Raw genomic sequence first — 22,333 nt, forward strand, 5'->3', positions numbered from 1 at the left:
ATCTTTTGTCTTTCTCCATGCTTGAGGTGACCTATAAAAAAAGATCATATTTGAATGTGACAAGCAAACTCCTGTATTCATTTTAGGTGAGCAAAAAAACAAACAAACAAACAAAACAAAAAAACCTGGAAGAGATTATTTAGACTTTGGGTTTAAATAAATCAAACCAATTTAAATGGGATTTTCAACATTTACCTTCCTGAACAACTCCATAATGTCATCAACATGAGCCTGTTTACTGAACACCATGATGTATATGATAAAATAACTTCCGTTGGAGCTATTCCTCCACGCGCTGATATCTGTGGAGAAAAGCCATTGGTAGGTTAAGGTATTTCACAAAGTAACCCAAAATTGTAAACATTGCTCATTATTGAAGAAACACTGGCCAACACGAGTGGTTTCATCAGTTCACCATGGCAGTATGAAACCATATTAAAGTAATTTTGTTAAAAAAAGGAAATCAGTTGCTTTATTTTTACCAGGTGTTACACCATGAAAGTGCGGATTCGTAGGAAGACCGCGAGTGTTCAGGGTGCCATTTGGGACAGGGCAATAGTGTCTGCCCAGATCCGGCCCACATCTGATTACGTGTGGAACCCATGTGTAGGGTTGCCACCTGTCCCTTAAAATACGGAATCGTCTCGTATTTACAGGTAAAATTATGCATCCCGTATCAAAACAATACGGGGCGCGATTTGTCCCGTGTTTTACATAGGCCCACACAGTGTGGAGAATACTAATAGTAAATATAAAGTAATCAATTTGACAATATGTAGTAGAGAAGCTCATTTTCCCGTGATTGCATTTTAGGCAGAGGTGGGTAATCCAGGGCCAAAGAGTAAAAGTCCTTGCCATATGTTTATTCCACCCATAAACTCAGTCATCTGATTTCACTAATTAGTTCTCTCTCCTGCTGAGTTAGCAAATCCAGGTGATTGGAACAAAATACTGAGGAGGACTTTTACTTTCTGAACCTGGACTTTACACCTCTCACATGTCAGCCAAGAGCAAAGAATTAAACCAGAACTGGACCTTATCTGAGCCACAAAATCTGTATATATTAAATATGAAGTCATCTCAGCCTGTTAACAAAAATAATCACTGAAAGAAAGAAGAGAACAGAAAAAAGAGACGAGCAGAAGCACAAGAACTACAACTGACTTCAGCCACAGCCTCAGATGAAATCAACTGAAGAGAAAAGAAGACATTAAATCTGTGAAGATCTCAGCAGAGGAGGATTAAACAACTCCACAAACAGCATTACCAGCTTCACTTATTACTAACCAGACTGACTTTATTTGTCAGAAGTCTACAGAAGTTTTTATTGAAAATTAACAGAGATTTAACTCTGTGTTTCATTTGAAGTCACCATAACAGTGATTAGTGTTTCCATTAGTTGGGCTCTTAACTCGTATTATATCTTTTGTCTTCTTTGGCTGCTGTGACAGTGTGTTTGTCGAACACATTTACAGCAGCAAAGAAAGCTAAAGTGAAACGAGATCAGGTGATGATGGTTACCGGTTGATGGTTTTATAATTGTCATGAAATAAACTGATTCACTGATGTCTTTTGAATTATGTTATCACATTAATATTTTTCCACAACACAAACTCTGTGTTACTGCAGCATGAGATCCAGCAATATTATAACAGTAAGTTAGAAGACTTTAACAGACATGAGCACTAAAAAGTCAGTTTAAAATGACACACACAGACATCAACTATCAGCGTATGAATCTCAACAATGGTGACAATCAAAAGCACTTTGCTGCAATGCATGCTGGGTACCAGCATAGTACAAAACTCCCAGCATGCATTGCAACATGAATAAATTATGCAGCTGCATTGACCTATAATTTTTTTTTTATTCTAAATATTTGCTTTTATTTTTTGCTGTTGTTTTTGTTGTGAATTAGTAGCTTTTCAGTGATGTTCTGAATTATTATTTCATGATGATTATAAAACCATCAACAGGTAACCATCATCACCTGATCTCGTTTCACTTTAGCTTTCTTTGCTACTGCAAATGTGTTTGACAAACACACTGTCACAGCTGCCAAAAAAGACAAAAGATATAATAAGAGTTAAGAGCCCAACTAATGGAAACACTAATCACTGTTATGGTGACTTCAAATGAAACACATTGGAGTTAAACCTCTGTTAATTCTCAATAAAAACTTTTGTAGACGTCTGACAGAAATAAAGTCAGTCTGGTTAGTAATAAGTGAAGCTGGTAATGCTGTTTGTGGAGTTGTTTAATGAAGTTGGAGCCTGACATCAAATGTTTAGACGTCAACCTAACTTTCATTTTCAACTAAAATGTTCAAATCCAATAACATTTATAGCTGGGGCGACCTCATATTGTGGCCATAAAATGAGCATACAGCGAGTGCGCTGTGAGGTTACACTTTTAGCTCACTGTGAACTCACATTGTGGTCATATGGAGAGATCACTGTGAGATCAACGTGTTGACTGGGATACCTGTTCACACCAAGAACCATAACTAGAAACAAAGCGTTAATAATCATTACAACACTTAAGAGAATAGCAAAGTCCACACTATTACTAAAATAACGACACACAGCAACGATATCGCTGGAATCACTTTCAGAAAGATTTCCTTCCAGGTGATGAACGATTAAAACATTGACAGCCAATCCAAATCCACCGACTTTAAAAAGCTCAAGCATTTATCATCTGTTTGTGTGGAGGCCAAAAATACTTATCGTTATAGTTATCATCCATTGGTGTGGACATGAATATAGTTATCGTTATAGTTATCGTCCATTGGCGTTGAGACCAAAAGTAGTTATCTTTAAAAATATCGTCCGTTTGTGTGGACGTTAATTTAGTTATCGTTATAGTTGTCCTCTGGTATGAACGTGAATATAGTTATCATTACAGGTATTATTATAGTTATCTCGCATTAATTGCATTAGTTTGAAATGTAATAAAATGACTAAATAATGAAAAAGTAATGTGTATAAAGTCACATGAGCTTCACTCACTCACTCTCTCTGTTTTTGAAGGTCACTAAGAAGGTGATCGAGTTGCCTCGTCCTCCGTTCCGTAACCTGACGAATCCTCTTTACACCCCGATCGTGGCACTGAAGTATGCAGACGAGACGCGCAGCCTGTCGGTTCACACCTTCTATCACATGCTGTATAACCTGGGAGGAATCATGCATGTTAGCGTGAGAATCATGAAGTTCCTGAGCTGTGAATGGTTACAGAGACGAACCATCTCACCAATCTAACACACACATCTCCTGTGGATACTTACAAAGATCAATCGTCGAGTCTAACAGTCTAACATGCAGTAATGTACATGTGTGTGAACACTGTGCTTCTCTACAGCTGGTTTCTACAGTATCTGGATATTTTTAGCTAAACTGAATTTACACCTTAAGGGTCCAATGTTGCACTCCAAATAATTAATGGTTAAACACTCAAACTCTCTCACAAACACTCAAACACACTCTCAAACTCGCACACACAAAAACAGATGATGTCTGTTTTTAACTCTGAAATCCTTATTTTTTTGTCTTTGTACAGATTAAATTGTAAACATGCAAATATTGTTACAGAAGTGTTGATTCATTTTAACCAGTGGCGGATTAAGATACTTTGGTGCCCCTGGGCATTGACACCTAGAGTGCCCCCCAATAACCTAAAAAAATAAAATAAAAATGAAATGTGCTTCATGTGATAATTTACTTTAATTGTTATTATTATTATTAGTTGTAGTATTATAATTAGACTAAACTCAACTGATCTGATTACAGAAGGTTGCATCAACAAAAGTCATTTTAAGTGTTAGCTGAAGTAGAAAAAATTCTTAAAAGATCAGGTTACTTCTTTTTAGTGTTCTCTGTTAAATTATAACTTGTGAACCCAACTGTTATAGGTATAATCTGCTGCAAGTATGCAGCAAAATTATACATTTTAGAATTAGTGAACCCATCTGTTACAGGTGTAATATAATAACCATCAGTTTCACTTCCAGATATATATCCTTTTTAAGATATACATTTGAACAAAGCAGGCTGCAAATATAATTAAGACATCTTAACTAAATCTGCACAGTTGAAAAATGACTCAAACATGCCAAGGTCTAAGGCAGTCACAACCAACTGCCCACTAAAATCACGTTTCTTAGATTTTAATAACTGATTATTGACATCCTGAAAATCCAAACTGTTAATCACTTCAGATTATGGCCAACAAAAGGTCTTGTTTGCAATAGTAATAATATCTATAGTTTTTTTAACTAAAAATACAATTTATAAAGTCACTTCTTTACACTCTGCCCCTTTCTTGTTTGCCAGTGGCTGCAAAGTACAACGTGAAAGTGCAAGGCTGATGCTCCATTGAGGATTCACACATCCAGGAGCAAGGCAGTTTCATTTCGGTTGAAGAGACACGAGACACAACACCGCACAGCCCACTCCCAAAATCTGGTGATAGATTGTGTGTCCACGGATTCATGTGGGGAAAATAAAAAACTTTAAACAAAACATTCAGGGAATTTAGAACATTCTGATGCAAGGGTATATATAGGTCATGGCTGGAAAGATGTTTGAGAATGCATAGATTGTCTAACCGGAGAATTTTTTTTTTTTCCCCGTGGACGTGGTGCCCCGGGCACTTGCCCAAATGCCCATATGGTTAATCCACCTAAACCTTTGAGTAACTCACATAAGCTGTTCAGATTCAGATTTTATATAAAGTATAAACTACATCAGTGTATCAGTTTTTTAATTTTTTTATTAAAGATTCAGAACAGAATGTGTGTCTAGATTTCTAACTTCTGTATAATGAAAAACATCAATTAAACATGAATTAATACAAATGTAAATCTGTGAGATTTGATGACTATTAGGTCATACAATTGCATGTTTTGTGTGGATATATGTATTAAAGTGGTTTCTGTGAGAGAACAAAATAAGGATGATAAATATCAATGATATGACATGACAGAATATACACAGAGGTGGCGAAAAACAAAACAAAAAAAACAAGAAGAAGAAGAAAATATTTTTTATATTTTATATTTAAATATATTTTATATTTTATATTTCATCAGAAACGATCTGTAAACAGGGCTTTAAGTGTAAAATACCGAACGTGTCCTATAAATTTGACTTACTGAAACCTGCAAGTACCCTGTCATTGGCTCTTGCTGAAGCTAAAATGTTCTGCGTAACACAAGAATGAACCTCATTGGTTCTCGCTGAAGCTCAAACGTGCTGTGTAACACGAGAGTAAAGCTGTCACGGATTGGCCAGGTTCATCCACCACAATCACCCAGCGATCACAGTCACCTGAGTTTTAATAAGTCACACCTGCACCCCATCAATCACCACTGCTTCATAAGCACACCTCACGCACCTCTCATTGTCCGGGCTCGTTTATCCGAAGTGGACTCATAGTGCTTCTCTCTGCGAGTTTCACTACTAAACTTACCTGTGTTTACTTACCAGTTCTCTACGACGATTCCAGTCTGTACCAGTCTGTTCAGATCTCATCTCGAGTGGTGTCCGAGCCGTAAGCCTGTCTGTCCCATCAAGTGGTGCGTGAGTGTGTGCTGTCACCTGTCATCTTCTTCATACGAAGATCATCTCCACTCTGAAGTCTCATCCTGCCGTTCCTGCAAAAGACACAGCGATCATTCATTCACGAATTACATTCAAGAACTCTGCACTTCTGAACTCTGATACTCACCTAAATTCAGCACGTTGAATCTTCTTGACACTCAGCTGTTTAAATAAACATTACATCACGACTTACCTTGTTGTCCGTCTGCTTCCGTAACAAAAGCTTGAGTATTGCTATGAGTTGCTTCAGGAACCGTTGCGTCTGAAACGCTGGAGGAAGTTGAGCTTTTCTGATGTCCGGATTAATCACGTCATTGCAGCATTTGATAGAGTGCCATTGGCCAATAAACTCTTTCCCTTCATGATCCTAGAAGATCAGTCCGTCCCGCTGCGTGTCGTCCCAGCTAACGTTACTCTGACCGTGTAAAAGGAGCCATCGTTCATGGAGAGACATCGAGTCTTGCTCATCATCTGTTTTGGTTTAGTCATGGGTATGTTGGGGATTTAGTTAAGAAAGAGTGACAGACAAGGCAGCTGAAAAGGAAATGTCTCTTCATTTACTGTAATGGTCTTTTATAACAGACTTCTGAAAATCACACCAGTAAAACTAAAGGATTCCTGAACTAATTATATGTTAATATAGTGTAATATAGAGCCAGAGCTCCCATTTATTCATGTCTCTGTTTAACAGCTCTGTCTGATCATTTATTAGACAAAACTGTTAAAACAAAGTAAAAGGTATAAGAAAAAGTATTAAACCGTTTTCTTTTCTATTATTTGTAATAGAAAGGCAAATCATTTCTCATATACCGCTAGCATTCAGCAAATCTATATCAAACCCATTTATATCAGTCTCTATATTTATCATTATTTCAGTATCTTTCAGTATCTAATTAATATGTAATTCCACAAATTCTTCTGAAGAGTGCAATTGCAGATTTGAAAAAAACAAAATTGCAAAAGTTACATTGTGTATTTTACAATTTTTTTTAACAAGTTTTGCTTATACATATTTTCACATTATTTCTTATTTACTAAATATTATGTCAAATACATATACATTTCTAATTGTCGACCACTTCTTCTTTGAAAGACAGCAGTTCATCACTGATTTCAGAACGATCTTAGAAAATGAATCGATCCTTTATTCTTTTCCACAATATCCCACAGCTCTTTGTGTTGCTCCACAGTTGTACAGCAGAACAATCTCTCCCTGCGTCTCCACGTCCACACTATCCATCCTGAACAGTGTGTGAGATTAGAGTAAGTGAGTCCCAAAGCATAGTATGTTGAACAGAGTGTGCCAGAAGTCCCTGGATGGTCGACTATTTATGGTGGATTTTCGAAGTGTGGATCCGTGCTCTTTATAACAGCTAATATTACCCACAACTACAAGAACAAGTTTGTAGAAAGAACTACAAACATGAGTAAAAAGTGTTCAGAAAACTACAAACATGGCGGATATGCACGACCGACAGTTGAGTAGAGAGGGTTAGATAAAAGGGTTGATAATCAGTGACTAATAATCAACATTTAAGCTGATAAAAAATATTATGTTATCTGACAAAAAGAGTACATACATTTAGAGCGTAGTATAAGTAGGCAAATTGTCTTGTAGTGTTGTTTTGATGTGTGTCATGTGACTCTCCGACTGGGACGTAACACTAGGCTACTGAACTGTTTATGACTCATTATTGCTTTTAGCAGCGCTCGGTTTTCCCATTAGTTGTTTACATTGGTATTTGTTTTTCCCGGACATCCTGTAGTATTCAATCAGACGATGACTTTGTTTGCGTGTCATACGCATCAGAAATTCAGTCAACAGTCCGTGGTCGTCTAGTCTTCAACCACTTTTCAAATCATTGCAGAGGAATAATAGCCTGACGTCGTCATACTCGGATTCTAGTCAGAATGTGAGTCTGAAACTGCTCCATAGTGGTTATGCGGAACATACTTCCGGGTTCTACAAAACGGGTATAACTACTTCCGGTCGTCAGCTACTGAGGTAAACACAGCGTAGGAATGGCGACCTTTTATAGCCGGTGTTTACAGGAGCTACCCATTCTATCCATTTCAGATGTACATCGTATTGCCAAACGGACGTCCAGAGCCCCGAGTACTTTAGATAAAGGATTTAAGTTTTACGTATAATTATATGATATAATTCATGATTATATGAAGGTATGCAAGTTAGAGTTCTCAACGGGTCGGGTCGGCCCGACAAACCCGACGGGACCCGCGGGTTCGGGACGGGTTCGGGTCGAAAATATAATCAAATGACTCGGGTCGGGTCGGACCTCAGGCTTAATCTTTTCCACTCAGTGAAAAAAAAAAACATTTATTAATCATCGCTGCTGTTCACCGTAAAGAAAGTCTGGCTGCTGCGTGCAACGTGCATTATGGAGAGAGGCGGGGGCAGACCTGACGCCGCTGTGTGCACGCCTTTAGCCTGGAGAGAAGAAGATGGAGTTGGTGAAAAGTAAACTTGCCGCAGGTGAATTCACCGTCTCTACTACAGCCTATTTATATATTTTAAAGTTTATTGTTTCAGTTGTTTGTATTGTTTGTATTATTAAAAGGCGTGGACATTAAAGGTTGGTTTGAATTCCTGTCTGTTGGTCATGATAATACGTGTATGAGAAAGAAAAAAATCCGACGTGCGTCGGGCCGCGGGCCGGGTTCGGGCAGATAATTATGTTGATGTGTCGGGTTAGATCGGGTCCGGGCTTTAAAAGCCACGGGCCAGGTCGGGTCGGGTTGTAATTTTCAGGCCCGTTGAGAACTCTAATGTAAGTTAGTATATGTAGCTTTTGCTAATGGCACCCGATGTAGAGTTAGCCAACTATCAGTAAGTTAGTTTAGACTTGTATGCTATCAGTAGTTTTTAAACCTTTTATATTTGCTTGCAGACGATTAAAACAATCAAATGAAGACTGCATTTTATTTTTTTATAAAAAAAAAAATTTCTGATACTTAAGCATTCGTGACATTTTAATTAAAACAGAAATAAGAATCTAAAAAAGCGAAAAGATAACCTCAGAGATCACTTACCGCTGCAGATGCATACGGAAGTGCAAACCGGAAATGCTTATACCTGTTTTCCGGTTCGAACGTTGGGCGTTCTGCATAACCCCCATTGGGCTGTGATTATGGGGCGTGTTTCAACCGAACCAGGGAAAAAAAAGCCTCTGCACTCAATTGGATAGACCAACAACCAATCAGAGCAACGGAGTAAGTGACGTATGTTTTTCATTCATGTTTCCGATCGACAAATGCCTTGATCGCGGTTCTCTCTTCCTCTATTAAAATGAATGCGCTGTCGATATCTTCTATAACAGACGCGATGGCGGAATCTACACATGATGTTTCATAAACAAAGTTCGGGAGGAGCACGTTCAAATAATCAATCCAATCAACTTGTCATCAAACTATTACCGTCTACCCTATCAGCATGAGAGGAAGCATATATTTATTCACTGTCAACTCACCTAACATTCCTTGACAGTTTTCAGCATCCCCTTCCCAATCACTCTCGGCTTGTTCTTCCACAGCCAGGAATACGGGGGGAGTACACTGGGTTCGGGCCGAATACCGAGCCCGCCCTCTCCTCGGACAGCACGCCAAATACGCATTTATTCTATCTGACTTATTTGTAAGTGTGAACTTGTGAAATCTCAGTTCTCCAGCGACAGTCATCTTTGTTGTAAACGAATTCAACCCAAGCGCTCTTTGATGACGTGGATGATTACGTTACCGTTGCTCATCTGTCCATCATTGTATAAAGCCCACCCTGACAATTTGATTGGTCCAAACAATTTTTGTTCGGGCATAATAGATCCTCAACGGATCGAGTCCAGACCGAACTTCCCGACCTAATGCCGCGTTCCAGGCAACCTGTAACCCGTGTTTTTCCAACTCGTAACTGGGAGTACATTGATCTAGTACGAGTTCACGGGTGGGAAGTCACGGGTTTGACTGCCATTCCAGTGCACTTTCACGGGTATAAGGTTGGAAAAACACGGGTTACAGGTTGCCTGGAACGATGTACTCCCAGTTACGAGTTGGAAAAACACGGGTTACAGGTTGCCTGGAACGCAGCATAAATATTTAAGTTCGGCTGGCATCCAGGCTAGAGGAATAACTGACCTCAGAATATCCTGACTGACCAATCAGAATCAAGCATTTCATAGAGCCGTGAAATAATATCAATATGATATTCTGCAACTCAACTGGTGTGTTTTTCAATTCTTAGTTGGTACTTTTATATTTGACAGTTAATATTTTTTGTTCATATATTTTTGTTTTATAAACACATTTGGTCAGCACTGAGGTTATTGAGAGCGCTACACAAAAGCTTTAGAGCAACAGGAGAGTTTTGTTAGTTTCCCTTTTATTCAGCGATATCAGATTCAGTCTGATATATTTAATATGAGTCGGATGCTTCCCATATGTGAAATCTTCTACAAACACAGATACTGGAGGCAAGAGACAAAGGCATGGTAACAAATTAGAAAAGCTTTATTGATTAATTTGCACTTTTATCAAAGTTATATCAAAAGTAGTAGAAGAAGAAGAAGAAGAAGCAGCTATCTAATGAAAGAAGTAGAGCTGGATGGAAACTCCTTAGCAGTTAAATGGTAAATATAGTAATATGAAAATAGAAAAGTATATAACAAAAAATCTTATTAAATGAGAGTAAAATGAATATAAGTGATAACTGCATGCAATATACTGTATATATCTGGAATGCATTTTTGCATATAATGCCTCTTTACCTCGATTCAAGGCAAGACACTCGTTCACTGGTCTTGAGATTTTGTTCTATTTAATACACTTTATACATTTCTTTTGTAGATTTCAGGTGTCTTGCCTTAAACTGATGTTACACTGCACATCTTCAGAGTCCAGGAAACAGGTAGAGTTTCTTGGGAAGGGACGTCCTGTCAATACACGGCATTAGTTTTGCAAATTCATCCTTTCTTAACTCTACATGCTTGAATCGTGGATCTTTCTCCATGCGTAAGGTGACCTATAATAAAAAGATCACATGTGAATGTGACAAAAAGCAAACTCCTGTATGTATTTTACCTGAGCAAACTACTGGAAGAGATTATTTTAAATAAAGCAAACCAATTTAAATGGGATTTTTAACACACTGAAAAAAATGATTCTTTGGATTAACTTAAAAAAATTGATGTAATTTGTTACAGCTAATTTTTTTAGATTTAACCCACTTTGGGTTAAGGTAAAACATTGAGTTGGAAAAAAAATAAATTTTGATTTGACATTAAATAAAAAATTATGGTTTTAACTAAATCATAAATACAATTTGATAAAAAAAATAAAAAAAATAGCTGTAACAAATTACATCAATTTTTTTTAAGTTAATCCAAAGTATCATTTTTTTTTCAGTGATAGAGGGCGTAACACTTACTTTGAGGCAAAGTGAAAACAGAAGGTATAAACTGAAAATCACAATTTTCCATTGGACCAGTATAAATATATATTTTGAATGAAATGTTTCACTTTTTTCAGTTTACCTTCCTGAACAACTCCATAATATCATCAGTATAAGCCTGTTTACAGAACACCTCCATGATGTAACAGATAAAATAACTTCCTTCGACAGGATGCCTGTATGCAGCGATACCTGTGGAGAAAAAACATTGGTAGGTTGAAGAACTTCACAAAGCAACCCAAACTTTGCTCATTATTGAGGAAACACTGGCCAACATGAACAGACTGCTTCAAGTGTGAATCAACATTAAAGTAACATTTAAAAAAAAAAAAAAAAAAAAAACAATTGCTTTATTTCTGAATATGAACAAAATGAACAGTGTGTAGTGTGATCTAAATCAATCTTGCATCAGAAATCAGTGTTTTACTTACCAGGGAGGCAGGACTTAAAACAGATGAAGTCTTTCTCTCTGTGCACAGCGGAGTCTGATTGTATATCCACACCTCCTGTGTGTTCTGGACAGAGAAATGGTTAATGATATGGATGATAATATTATAGTAAACAGGAAAAAGATAAATATAGAGTAGAAAGAGAAACAGAAATATGACAAGAGGAGTTGAGTTTTATCGGTAATATCGTACCTCCTCTGCAGGCTTGAATCAGAATAACCTTTGGTTTATCAATCAGAGCAGGACATTTCTCTGAGTTCAGACTGGAGAAGATATCGTCAACAAAGAAGAAATCATTGGGGTTTTTCTGGTCATCATAGTTGACACCTAAAATGGCATCTTTATTTTGGATTATGTCCCCATGAGACATCAGAACCACAAAGGTGCTGTCCGAGTCTTTATGTTCAGGACGTGCAGCGAATTTCTCGACTCTAGCAGATATTTCCTGTCAATAAATTTTTTTTTTATTTTTTTTTTTACAGAAATGCAAAGTATATAATGCATTGTAAAATATTTGTTCACATCTCTATATCCACATCAGAAGTCCACTAGCTCTATACGCACTTGCCCAGTTAGATCTCTGTATTTCTCAACACTATAATCCAGAGCCTTCAGCAGCCACTCCATGTTCTCCTCGTCTCTCTCTGCTCCAGCCCTGTTGTTCTCTGAGTGCTTGAATCGTATGTTGGTGATCAGCAGAGCTGAACGTTTCCTCTGAGACTTGTCCATTGGGATATAAACCTATGAGAAAACATCAGTATTAGCAGAATTATAACATTAATAGAGTCGCCTGAACTGAAACTAAATAAGGAGCATTGTGTGCAAACTAAGAATATGCATTGTGTGAATAGATGAATCAACAATATAAAATTCAAAATTATATAAAATAAATCATAAAAAGTGATTTAGATGAACTCCTGAACTCTTGCTGCTTCAGCTGCTGGATGCACTTAAACTCTGCAGGACGGCGGCCCTACAAAAGCTGGACTACCAATCCCTGAATGCACTGTTTTCACAAAAGTACTGAAACAGATACTTACATTATTTCTGTTTTCTCTGAGAACTGTGCTCTTAAACCCTTGGCTGCTGTGAGTAATGCTGTGTGGTCTCTTCCAGTCGGACTGGATGGGCTGATCCTCCACAGACACTGAAGCATTTCTTCTGTCCTCCGGCTCAGACTGCTGAACTGAAGTCAGGAAAACACACATCACAATATATCAACAGCCCGAAGAACATTCTCTACACCTGTCTGCAGATACAGCTGTTTATGAATGAAAGTCTACAGCATTAAGACTTAGAAGAGACACTTTCAAGGTCCTTGATTTCAGGCCATAAATATTTATTTTATTTTTTTACTTTACCTACTTACCTCCCTGAAGTTTCGACTCAAGGATCTTTGCACTATGATTTTGGTTGATTTTGCGCAATGCTTGTACTGTGATCTTCCCAGCCTCATCACTGTACTTATCTACCATGCAATCCACAACATCTGACCGATCAGCTTTCTGAAGCTTTGCTTTAGGAATAGGATCGATGCCTGTTTCCACACCATTCCACAGCTGCCAGTTGAATTTTTTGAAGTCTTCATCAACAAGATTCTCAAGTGCATCAATCATCAGGTCTTTAACGTCCATTTTGTGTCACTAGGAGAAAAAGGCAAAGAAAGAAAAGTCTTGATTGGATACAAAAAAAAAAAAAACTTAAAAAGAACGTTTCCAGACTGTTCTCATTTATTTTCCCAAAAAACACCCAAATGGGAACTTTAGGGGAAAGTTTTGTGTTTGCAGGTTATTTGCAATATTTTCCGGTGCAGTGAAAGAGAGAGCATATATTCAAGTACTATATTTTAAATCACTTTTCATGCTTAAAATCAATGTGTGTGTTACCACATCATCACTATGTCGTCAAAGTTGTTGTAACACTGTAAAATCGAATTAGTGAGACTTACTTTAAAAAGCATGCAAACCAATTGTCTTAAAAAAAACAAGTAAAGTGAAATAGGAATAGTATGTTGAACTGACAAATGTTTAGTTAGTGTACTGTCTCACAGATTCACTCAACGACACACCCCAGCCAGCATCAACTCAGCACACCTGGTCCCGATCACAATCACCGGAGTTCTGATTCACAGCACCTGCACCTCATCACTTCACTCACCACGCCAGCTCTGCATATAAACCCCAGTCAGTCCACAGCTCACTGTCCGGTCTCGTCTTTTGACGCCTGTGACTCTCCGGTTACTAACACTTCTGTCTGGTTCCAGGATATCCTGTATACTCTCCGCAAGTATATCCAAATTCAACGCTAACCTCTCTGTGTGTGTGTATTCCAAGCAGCATCGGTGTGCGGCGGTTCTCCAGGATTCTCCAGACCGCCTATTCGTGTTCTCCAGTGATTTCACAGATATCCATTCCAGTATCTCCTGTGGTCATCTATCTCCGAGTCTGTATCACCGAGTCAGAATCCATTTCAGTATCTACGAGGCTGCATCAATATCCATTCCAGTATCTACGAGGCTGCATCAAGTTCAAGTGTTCGCCCTGTGTCCCTCTGTGTGGATATCAAAGCCTTCCTGTATTCAGGAGTTGCATACCATGTCTAAATAAATCTTGTTAACGTCATTCTCTGTGTACTCATCCTTGCAGTAGTGTGACAGAAGACCGGACCACACACCATGCAAGCTCCCTCGGCTTCTGAGATCTCCGCTGTATCTACCGAAGCCTCTCGGGGCGCCGCCGCACATGCTGCCGCCGCACCCCAGCCACTGATGGATACCACAGCACACGCCACTGCCAATGCAGCCATAGCACAACATCAATCGCTTCAAGAAACCCTCACGTAATTCCGTCATACTCTTCCGAACTACCGACCTGCCTCAGTAAGTCCCATGGCCAAACCTGCTACTTATTTGGGTGAGGATGAGTGCAATGGATTCCTTCTTCAATGTAAACTCTACATGGAGGTGAACGCTGTTCAGTTCATTTCATTCAGAAAAAGCCAAAATTGTTTTCATAATTTCTCTGCTCACAGGTCGAGCGTTGAACTGGGCTCAAGCTCTCTGGGATTCCAATGCACCTGCATTACAGTCGCATTACAGTTTTCACACAGTATTTGCTCAATCATCTAATGCCATATCTGTTCATGACCAGTTATTCCACCTACGACAAGGCACTTCCTCTGTTTCAGATTAAGCTTTGAAGTTTCGGACGATCGCTGCAAGCAGCGGATGGAACGAAATCGCTTTGACAGCTTATCGTCAAGGGCTCAACCCAGATATCTGTTTACAACTGGCCATCTATGACGACTCCATCGGGATTGAAAAACTCATCCAACGCTCGATACTCATAGCCCAACACCGCACTGCATGCTTCTATAATTCTACTGCACGCTCTCCTCGCATCTCCTCGCCCGTAAGCCCTCCAGTACCAGAGCCTATGGAAATCGATACGGGACGTCAAACTACATCTGAACGTAACCGACGTCGTACCAATAACTTATGTCTCTTTTGTGGAGCTTCTGGACATTATCGTGTCGAATGTCCCGTATGTCCCAGCCGTTCGGTGGTGAGTACAGTAGATCTACCATTTCCAGTTTCAAATCTGAAGCAAACTCCGGTATTGATTACCTATCTGAAACACTCTATTCCAGCGAAAGCTCTGATTGACTGTGGCGCGGCAGGGAACTTCATCTCAGCCTCACTTCTCAACCGTTTGCAAGCCCATCGTCAACGATTGAGTCAACTACTGAGTATACACTCCATTCTAGGAAAACCCCTCAGTCAGAGAAGTATCCATCACTGCAGTCCCGAGTTACAACTTTCCATCGGTTGTCTACACCAAGAAAAATACTCTTCACTGGTACTGGAGGGCTCTACAGCAGATATCGTCCTGGGATGCCCGTGGCTTAATCAACACTCGCCTGACATCTGCTGGAGATGTACGTCACTGGAGTGATCACTGTAAAACGCATTGTCTATGTCCTGTCAAGAGGAACCCCTCCGCTTCTTCCATATCAACTGTCCCTGCAATCCTGGGTTCAACTTCCGTCGAGAGTCCAGCCACAGATTCTTCTCACCAGATTCCTCCTGAATATCGGGCGTTCCAGGACGTGTTTAGTAAACAACTCGCCATCACTCTTCCACCTCATCGGCCATGGGACTGCGCAATAGACCTGCTGCCTGGGGCCACTCTACCGCATGGAAAAGTTTACCCATTGTCCATCCCGGAGCAGAAGGCCATGGAGGAGTACGAGGAGGAAGCCTTACGCCAAGGATACATTCAGTTATCTACGACCCCTGCCGCCTCAAGATGCTTCTTCGTCTGGAAAAAAGATGGAGGATTCCGCCCATGTATTGATTATCGCATCCTTAATGCTTCTACCGTCAAGTACCGATATCCATTGCCATTGGTGCCTTCAGCTCTTGAACAACTACGCTCAGCTCGGATCTTCACCAATCTCAATTTGAGAAGTGCTTACAACCTAATTCGTATTCATAAGGGAGATGAGTGGAAGACTGCCTTTATCACTTCTGCAGGACACTTCGAATATCGGGTCATGCCCTTCGGCCTTTTAAACAGTCCTGTTGTCTTCCAGGGCTTCATGAATGAGATCTTCCGAGATATGCTCCACCGGTTTGTGATCATCTACATTGACATCTTGATCTACTCCATCAAGAATCCATGCACTTCCTGGGGTACGTGATTCGTCCAGACGTCATCTCTATGGATCAAAATAAAGTGGAAGCGGTGATCAACTGGCCTAAACCTCAAACCCTGAAAGAGCTGCAACGTTTTCTTGGCTTTGCCAATTTTTAGCGCCGGTTCATCCGCGACTACAGTAAAATCAGCGCTCCAGTGACATCCATGGTGAAGAAGGGTACCAAACAGTTAACCTGGTCTACTGAAGCTTCCGAAGCCTTTGAGAGTCTGAAGAAAGCCTTCTGTTCTGCTCCTATGCTGAGTCATCCCGATCCTGATCTACCGTTCATAGTAGAAGTAGACGCATCCACCAACAGAGTAGGAGCTGTTCTATCGCAGCGGCAGGGGACCCCTCCACAACTCCATCCATGTGCCTTCTCACGCAAGATGTCCCCTGCGGAGCAGAATTATGATGTCGGTAATCAAGAACTCCTAGCCGTTAAGTTGGCATTAGAGGAGTGGAGACACTGGTTGGAGGGAGCCAACCATCCATTTCAAGTGATTACAGACCACCGCAACCTTGAGTATCTCCGGGAAGCCAAGAGATTAAATCCTTGCCAGGCTCGATGGGCTCTCTTCTTCACACGCTTTAACTTCACAGTTACCTATCGCCCTGGCTCCAAGAATCTCAAAGCAGACGCTATATCACGCCTCTATCAATCAGAGACCTTCACTGAGATTAACGAAACTATCCTCCCTCAAGCCATGATTGTCAGTCCCATCCAGTGGAACATCGACAAGCTTATAGCCAACAACACCCTTACCCTTACTCCGCCGGGGGGTCCTGAGGGGAAGATTTCTGTACCTACCAACCTCCATCTTCCCCTCATGGACTCCGTACACATCTCTCCGGGCTCTGGACACCCAGGCAGCCAACAAACCCTCTCACTTCTCCAACAGCGCTACTGGTGGCCCGGCATGGCCCAGGATACCTCCCGATACGTGCAGGGATGCACAGCTTGTGCAATCGCCAAGGTACCCTGACGTCTCCCAGAAGGGAAGCTGATGCCTCTACCAATCCCGAACAGACCCTGGTCTCATCTGGCCGTGGATTTCATTACTGATCTGCCATCATCCGATTTCAAGACCTGTATTCTAGTGGTCGTTGATAGATTTTCCAAGTCCTGTAAATTGATATCCCTGCCTGGCCTTCCCCCAGTCTTCAAGACAGCAGAGATGTTATTCACCGAAATTTTTCGCCACTTTGGTATTTCAGACGATATAGTATCGGATCGAGGACCAAAGTTCCTATCAAGAGTCTGGAAGTCCTTCTTCAAGCTTCTGGGAGTATCGGTCAGCCTAACGTCGGGGTATCATCCACAATCCAACGGTCAAGCGGAGAGTAAGATCCAGGAGATTGGGAGGTACCTGAGGACCTACTGCCATGAAGCGCAGGACCGCTGGAACCAGGACCTCCCATGGGCAGAGTATGCCCAGAACTCCCTACGGCAAACATCCACAGGTCTGACCCCGACCTCCTATTCATGTTCTCCAGTGATTTCACGGATATCCATTCCAGTATCTCCCGTGGTCATCTATTCCCAGTATCTCCAAGTCTGTATCACCAAGTCAGAATCCATTCCAGTATCTACGGGGCTGCATCAAGTTCGTGTTCGCCCTGTGTCCCTCTGTGTGGATCTCAAAGCCTTTCCTGTATTCAGGAGTTGCATACCGTGTCTAAATAAATCTTGTTAACGTCATTCTCTGTGTCCTCATCCTTGCAGTAGTGTGACATACAGTACTGTAGTTCACTAACACAAAAGTTCTAGTTACTAAAAAAGAACTGAGAGTATTGATCATTTATTAAAATTTTATTGTTAACATTGTTGACTCAAGCATGATCAATTGCAAGATATTGTTACAAATATAGAGAGATTATATCAACCCAAGAATAAATTTTACAAGGTGCTTATGACATAAGTGTTACCAACACAAATTTATATATACAGTATTACTTATCTTCCTTTGAAACCAAATAACTGATTTCTTATTGCATCATTGCATCAATAGGAAGAGTATTCCAATAATATAAATGACGTTCCAAGTGCCCAACCAAATGGAACACTGATCACCATACAGATGAGTTAAAACCAAAACATTTTAGGAAAATCAACATTAATTTATGAAGTCAGTTTATGTGATGTTCTCTCAAATGTTTTAGTTGTATTGACAATTCAACATACAGGCTTTGGGCACTCAGAGTTTAATGCTCAGTACTAACACCTGTCTTTACTTAGTGGCTCATTATATACACTGCGCATAATGATGAGCAACACTGTCAATACAATTAAACTAATTTTTTTAGAATAAAAACTAAATTAAGTTGCAAGTAAAAATGTCTTCAGATAAGTTAAGTAAGGGCAATTAATATTTTTTTGAGTGTATTAGCATCAAGGTGAAAAAGGACTTTCATCATATAAAACAAAAAAGATAATGTCAAGTAATTTTACCTTGCAGGAGAAATCAGGTCATATCAGCTAACAGTTATGCTTCAGTAAAACCTTGTTTTTTCAGGTTGGTTGAATTCAGTTATAATCGGTAATCTCAAATTTATTTCATGTCAACAAAACCTGTTTTTCATGTTGGTTGAATTCAGTGATCATCAGTAATCTTATATCATTTATTTCATTTCAACAAAACCAGTCATTGTAGATTGTACCACATGAAGAACAGTTTCTAAGCAGAACTTAAAAAAAAAAAAAAAAAAAAAGTCGGTGTATATTTCTTATAATTACATCTATATATATATATATAAAAAAACAATTAGCCTACTAACCATTTAGTTAATTATAACATTTGTTTATATTTACTTAAAACTATATTTAATAGGGAGAAGCAGAGTATAGGTTAGATTAATTTTACTTGATTATCATTATTTATGCATTGCTCATGTGAAAATTAAACTTAATACTTGTAGCTACTCTTATTTAAAATGACATTTTTGCGAAGAAAAAAAGGTTTTACAATTGTATTTCTACAAGAAAAGTAGGCATTGTTGCTTGTTATTTTCTTCCGTCTTACTTTCACTTTCACTATTGCGCAATTTCATTTAAATAATGCCTATTTTTATGATATTTGTTTTAACATTCAATAATTGGCCACAACTGCGAGAACTTGAGACGTGACTCTGCTATTTCCTGTGATTATTTTGCACTGAAACGAAAACTGAGTTCGTGTGTGTGTGTGTGTGTGTGTGTGTGTGTGTGTGAACTTTGATCAAGGCAAAACGACCCCCGTGCTCGCGCAGAAACAACGATACGTGGCACAAAATATTGCAATGCATCGGATTGTTCTTTATGTAATAATCTATGTTTATTTTGTATCTGTCCCTATTCAAATAAACAACAAATAAAAACACCCAGTCTTTTGATTAGCCTATTAATGAGGACGATAAATATTTCAAATATCGCGACAGAAGAACGCGAGTGACACATGGATTTACAGACTAACTGTTGCAGACCTGCACTAATAAACTACAGGACCTTGATCGTCAGAACATTCTCTCTCAGAAAAAAAGGTACAAAAGCTGACACTGGGACGGTCCCCTTTAAAAAGGTTCTTCTAATATAGGTACAAAAGTGTACATGTTGAAGGGGCACCACCCCAATGGCAGGTTTTGTTCCTTTTTTCTGAGAGTATAGGAAACATGGTGGTGGGAAAATTATTTGTCAATTATTTTGTATTCTCTCGCAACAAAAAAAAAAAAAAAAAAAAAAAGTTACTTTACTCGCAAAACTTTTGTGTTCTTTGCCAGAGAAAGCAAAGTTTCCCGGGGGAACGCAAAACATTTGCGAGGAAAGGATCCGAATTTCCTCCCACGTTCCAGCTCACATATTGTTTTTTAGCGTGTCCTTTTAGTGGCTTCGTGGCAAAAAATCTATAAACTAATATCAGATATTGAAATAATTGTTTAAAGTGAAATATAGGATGCTCTACTCACGTCTCTGGTGATCGGGGTTTCGTGTATAGAGTCTGTCTTGCTTAAATTTTGGGGGTTTCACTTTGATCCTAATTTGTCCCACATCTGAGCGCGCGAGCCAACAAGCAATACAAGCACTCCAGTACGGGTAACAAGGGCTAGTTGTAACACGCTTGTTTTAAATACTTCAGCACATGCTAGCATGACAGAACTTGGTGTATTTACTAGTTGTCTTATCAAAAAAATTGAATTTTTTTTTTGGAAGATATCCATAGACATTTATTAAACCATAGCAAAAGTAAATGTCTTACTTAAATTCAATTTTCATCTCTATTTTTGTGTTAGTTTAAAATTAGACAAATCTGATATTATTTTAATCTCCAATATGTTATTTAACAGTTGAAATAGTTCTTTAATGCCTCGCTAACCAGCAGAAGACAGATCGGGTTTAAATCCCAGTTGTGCAGGCGGGGCATGTTGTCACACTGCGTTACAATGAGCCCCTATTAGAAATATGCTATTATATTCTATACTTTTATTAATTCTATTGAGAAAACATGAGAAAAAATGTGAACAAAGAGTCAATAGAGATTGAATTGTCTCAATTGACTGAGAGTCAATGTTCAGAAATTATTTATTTGTTTTGAACTATGTTGTATAGCTGTGTTTTCCTGTGTTCGTAGTCAAAACTCAAAAATTTGTTTATATTTAATTATTAAAAAATGCCATTATTTTATATGAAAAAGTTAATAATTGTATTTTATTTAGAAAATATTTTAGTTTGTCTTGTATGTATATATTTTATTAGATCAGATAACATAATAAAATACTGTGAACTATAACAAACTGAGAAAGTCAAAAAGCATTACTTTGTGCCCCGCTCTCCCCTACTAGTGTAAGACGATTTGAGATGATCCTCATCATGTTTGATCGAAGAACAGAAGGAAATGTGGTCACACACTTAAAAAAAAAAAAAACATAATCTCCTTATTTGTGTTTCTGAGGTCATTCATGGTTCATGCAGTTGCTTTCACTCTCTAACCTACCTCGTTTTTAAAATCACACTAGTGTACACCTGCCAAATCTGGCCGAAACTATAGATTTTTATATAAATTCCTAAGTTACTACCAACCTAGGTTGTAACACATGCTGGGGTAAGTTGTAACAATTACACAAAAGAAGCAAAAATGGATGCCACACTATAAGATATGCTTCAAAAACAGGTTTATTGACATAAAAGAACAATGTCTCAATCCCTCTCTGGAACAGACTGTCTGATTAACTTGTGTGTGTGTGTGTGTGTGTGTGTGTGTGTGTGTGTGTGTGTATACATGAAAGGTACTTCATGTATTTGACACCAACTCACAAGGTCTGTAATATTCTTGTAGAGGATTGAATTGGTGTCATTTGTAGTGAACACATGTGGGTACTTTGTATAAAAGTTTGAGAACTCTAGCTACAAAATTCAGTGAGTTATAGTTACTGAAGCAAAAAGTGTTACAACCATACCCGGTCTCCCTATAATGATTTGCCCACTAATGTTGCTCCTATGGAAACAATGTACAAAATTAATATTTTGTTGTTATTTGTGTATTCTTTCCTATTCTATCTTTAATCTCAGTGTAAAGGTTGCACTCATGACTGACTAATCCGAATGGATATTCAAATGTATGTAAATTCATAATGGTATGTAAATGACTCAATGAAGAAAAAAATGTGTCATCTGTTTTTCTTCATTCAAATGAATATGACTTTTCCAAAAGAAAAATATATGTTATCGATTTGTTTTTGTTATTATGTTTTTTTTTTAAACAGCCTTTAAAATGTATTTAGAATCTGTAAATGTTTTAAAAACTGAAAAGCCCAATCAAAAAACTGTATCTCTGATAAATGAATGTTTATGATGCCCTTTATTTTATTTTATTTTATTTTATTTTAAGTTCATTTTTTTTGTTTCTTTTATTTAAATGATAGTTGTTTCAATTTATACCTACATAATGTGAAAATGAGAAATGGGTCAAGATGTTGGTATTGAACTCTCTAATTTGGAAGTTCAATAAAAAATAGAACATAAAAAAAGAGCTTCCAGAGGTCGCTGTATCATATATGCATATTTATGCTGATATAAAGATCAGCATAATATAAAGATCATCTGCATATAGGATACGATCCTTCTGATCATACATGATCAGATCCACATCATTATGAGA

At 38.6% G+C, this 22,333-nt stretch overlaps 1 protein-coding gene across 1 annotated transcript; it reads right to left on the bottom strand.

Moving 5' to 3' along the window:
• Positions 1–171: 171 nt before the first annotated feature.
• LOC311279783 (caspase b-like) lies at positions 172–13,144 on the bottom strand (the record flags this gene model as incomplete). Its single annotated transcript, XM_084391497.1, has 6 exons — positions 12,877–13,144; positions 12,548–12,693; positions 12,072–12,248; positions 11,700–11,952; positions 11,490–11,573; positions 172–302 (listed from the first exon to the last, which is right to left on the bottom strand). Exons 1-6 carry the CDS (start codon positions 13,139–13,141, stop codon positions 172–174), a joined length of 1,056 nt encoding a protein of 351 aa, XP_084247623.1. The 5' UTR covers positions 13,142–13,144.
• Between the last annotated feature and the right edge of the window lie 9,189 nt (positions 13,145–22,333).

The sequence above is a fragment of the Rutilus rutilus genome, assembly GCF_951802725.1.
Source record: "Rutilus rutilus genome assembly, chromosome: 2".
NCBI lineage: Eukaryota > Metazoa > Chordata > Actinopteri > Cypriniformes > Leuciscidae > Rutilus > Rutilus rutilus.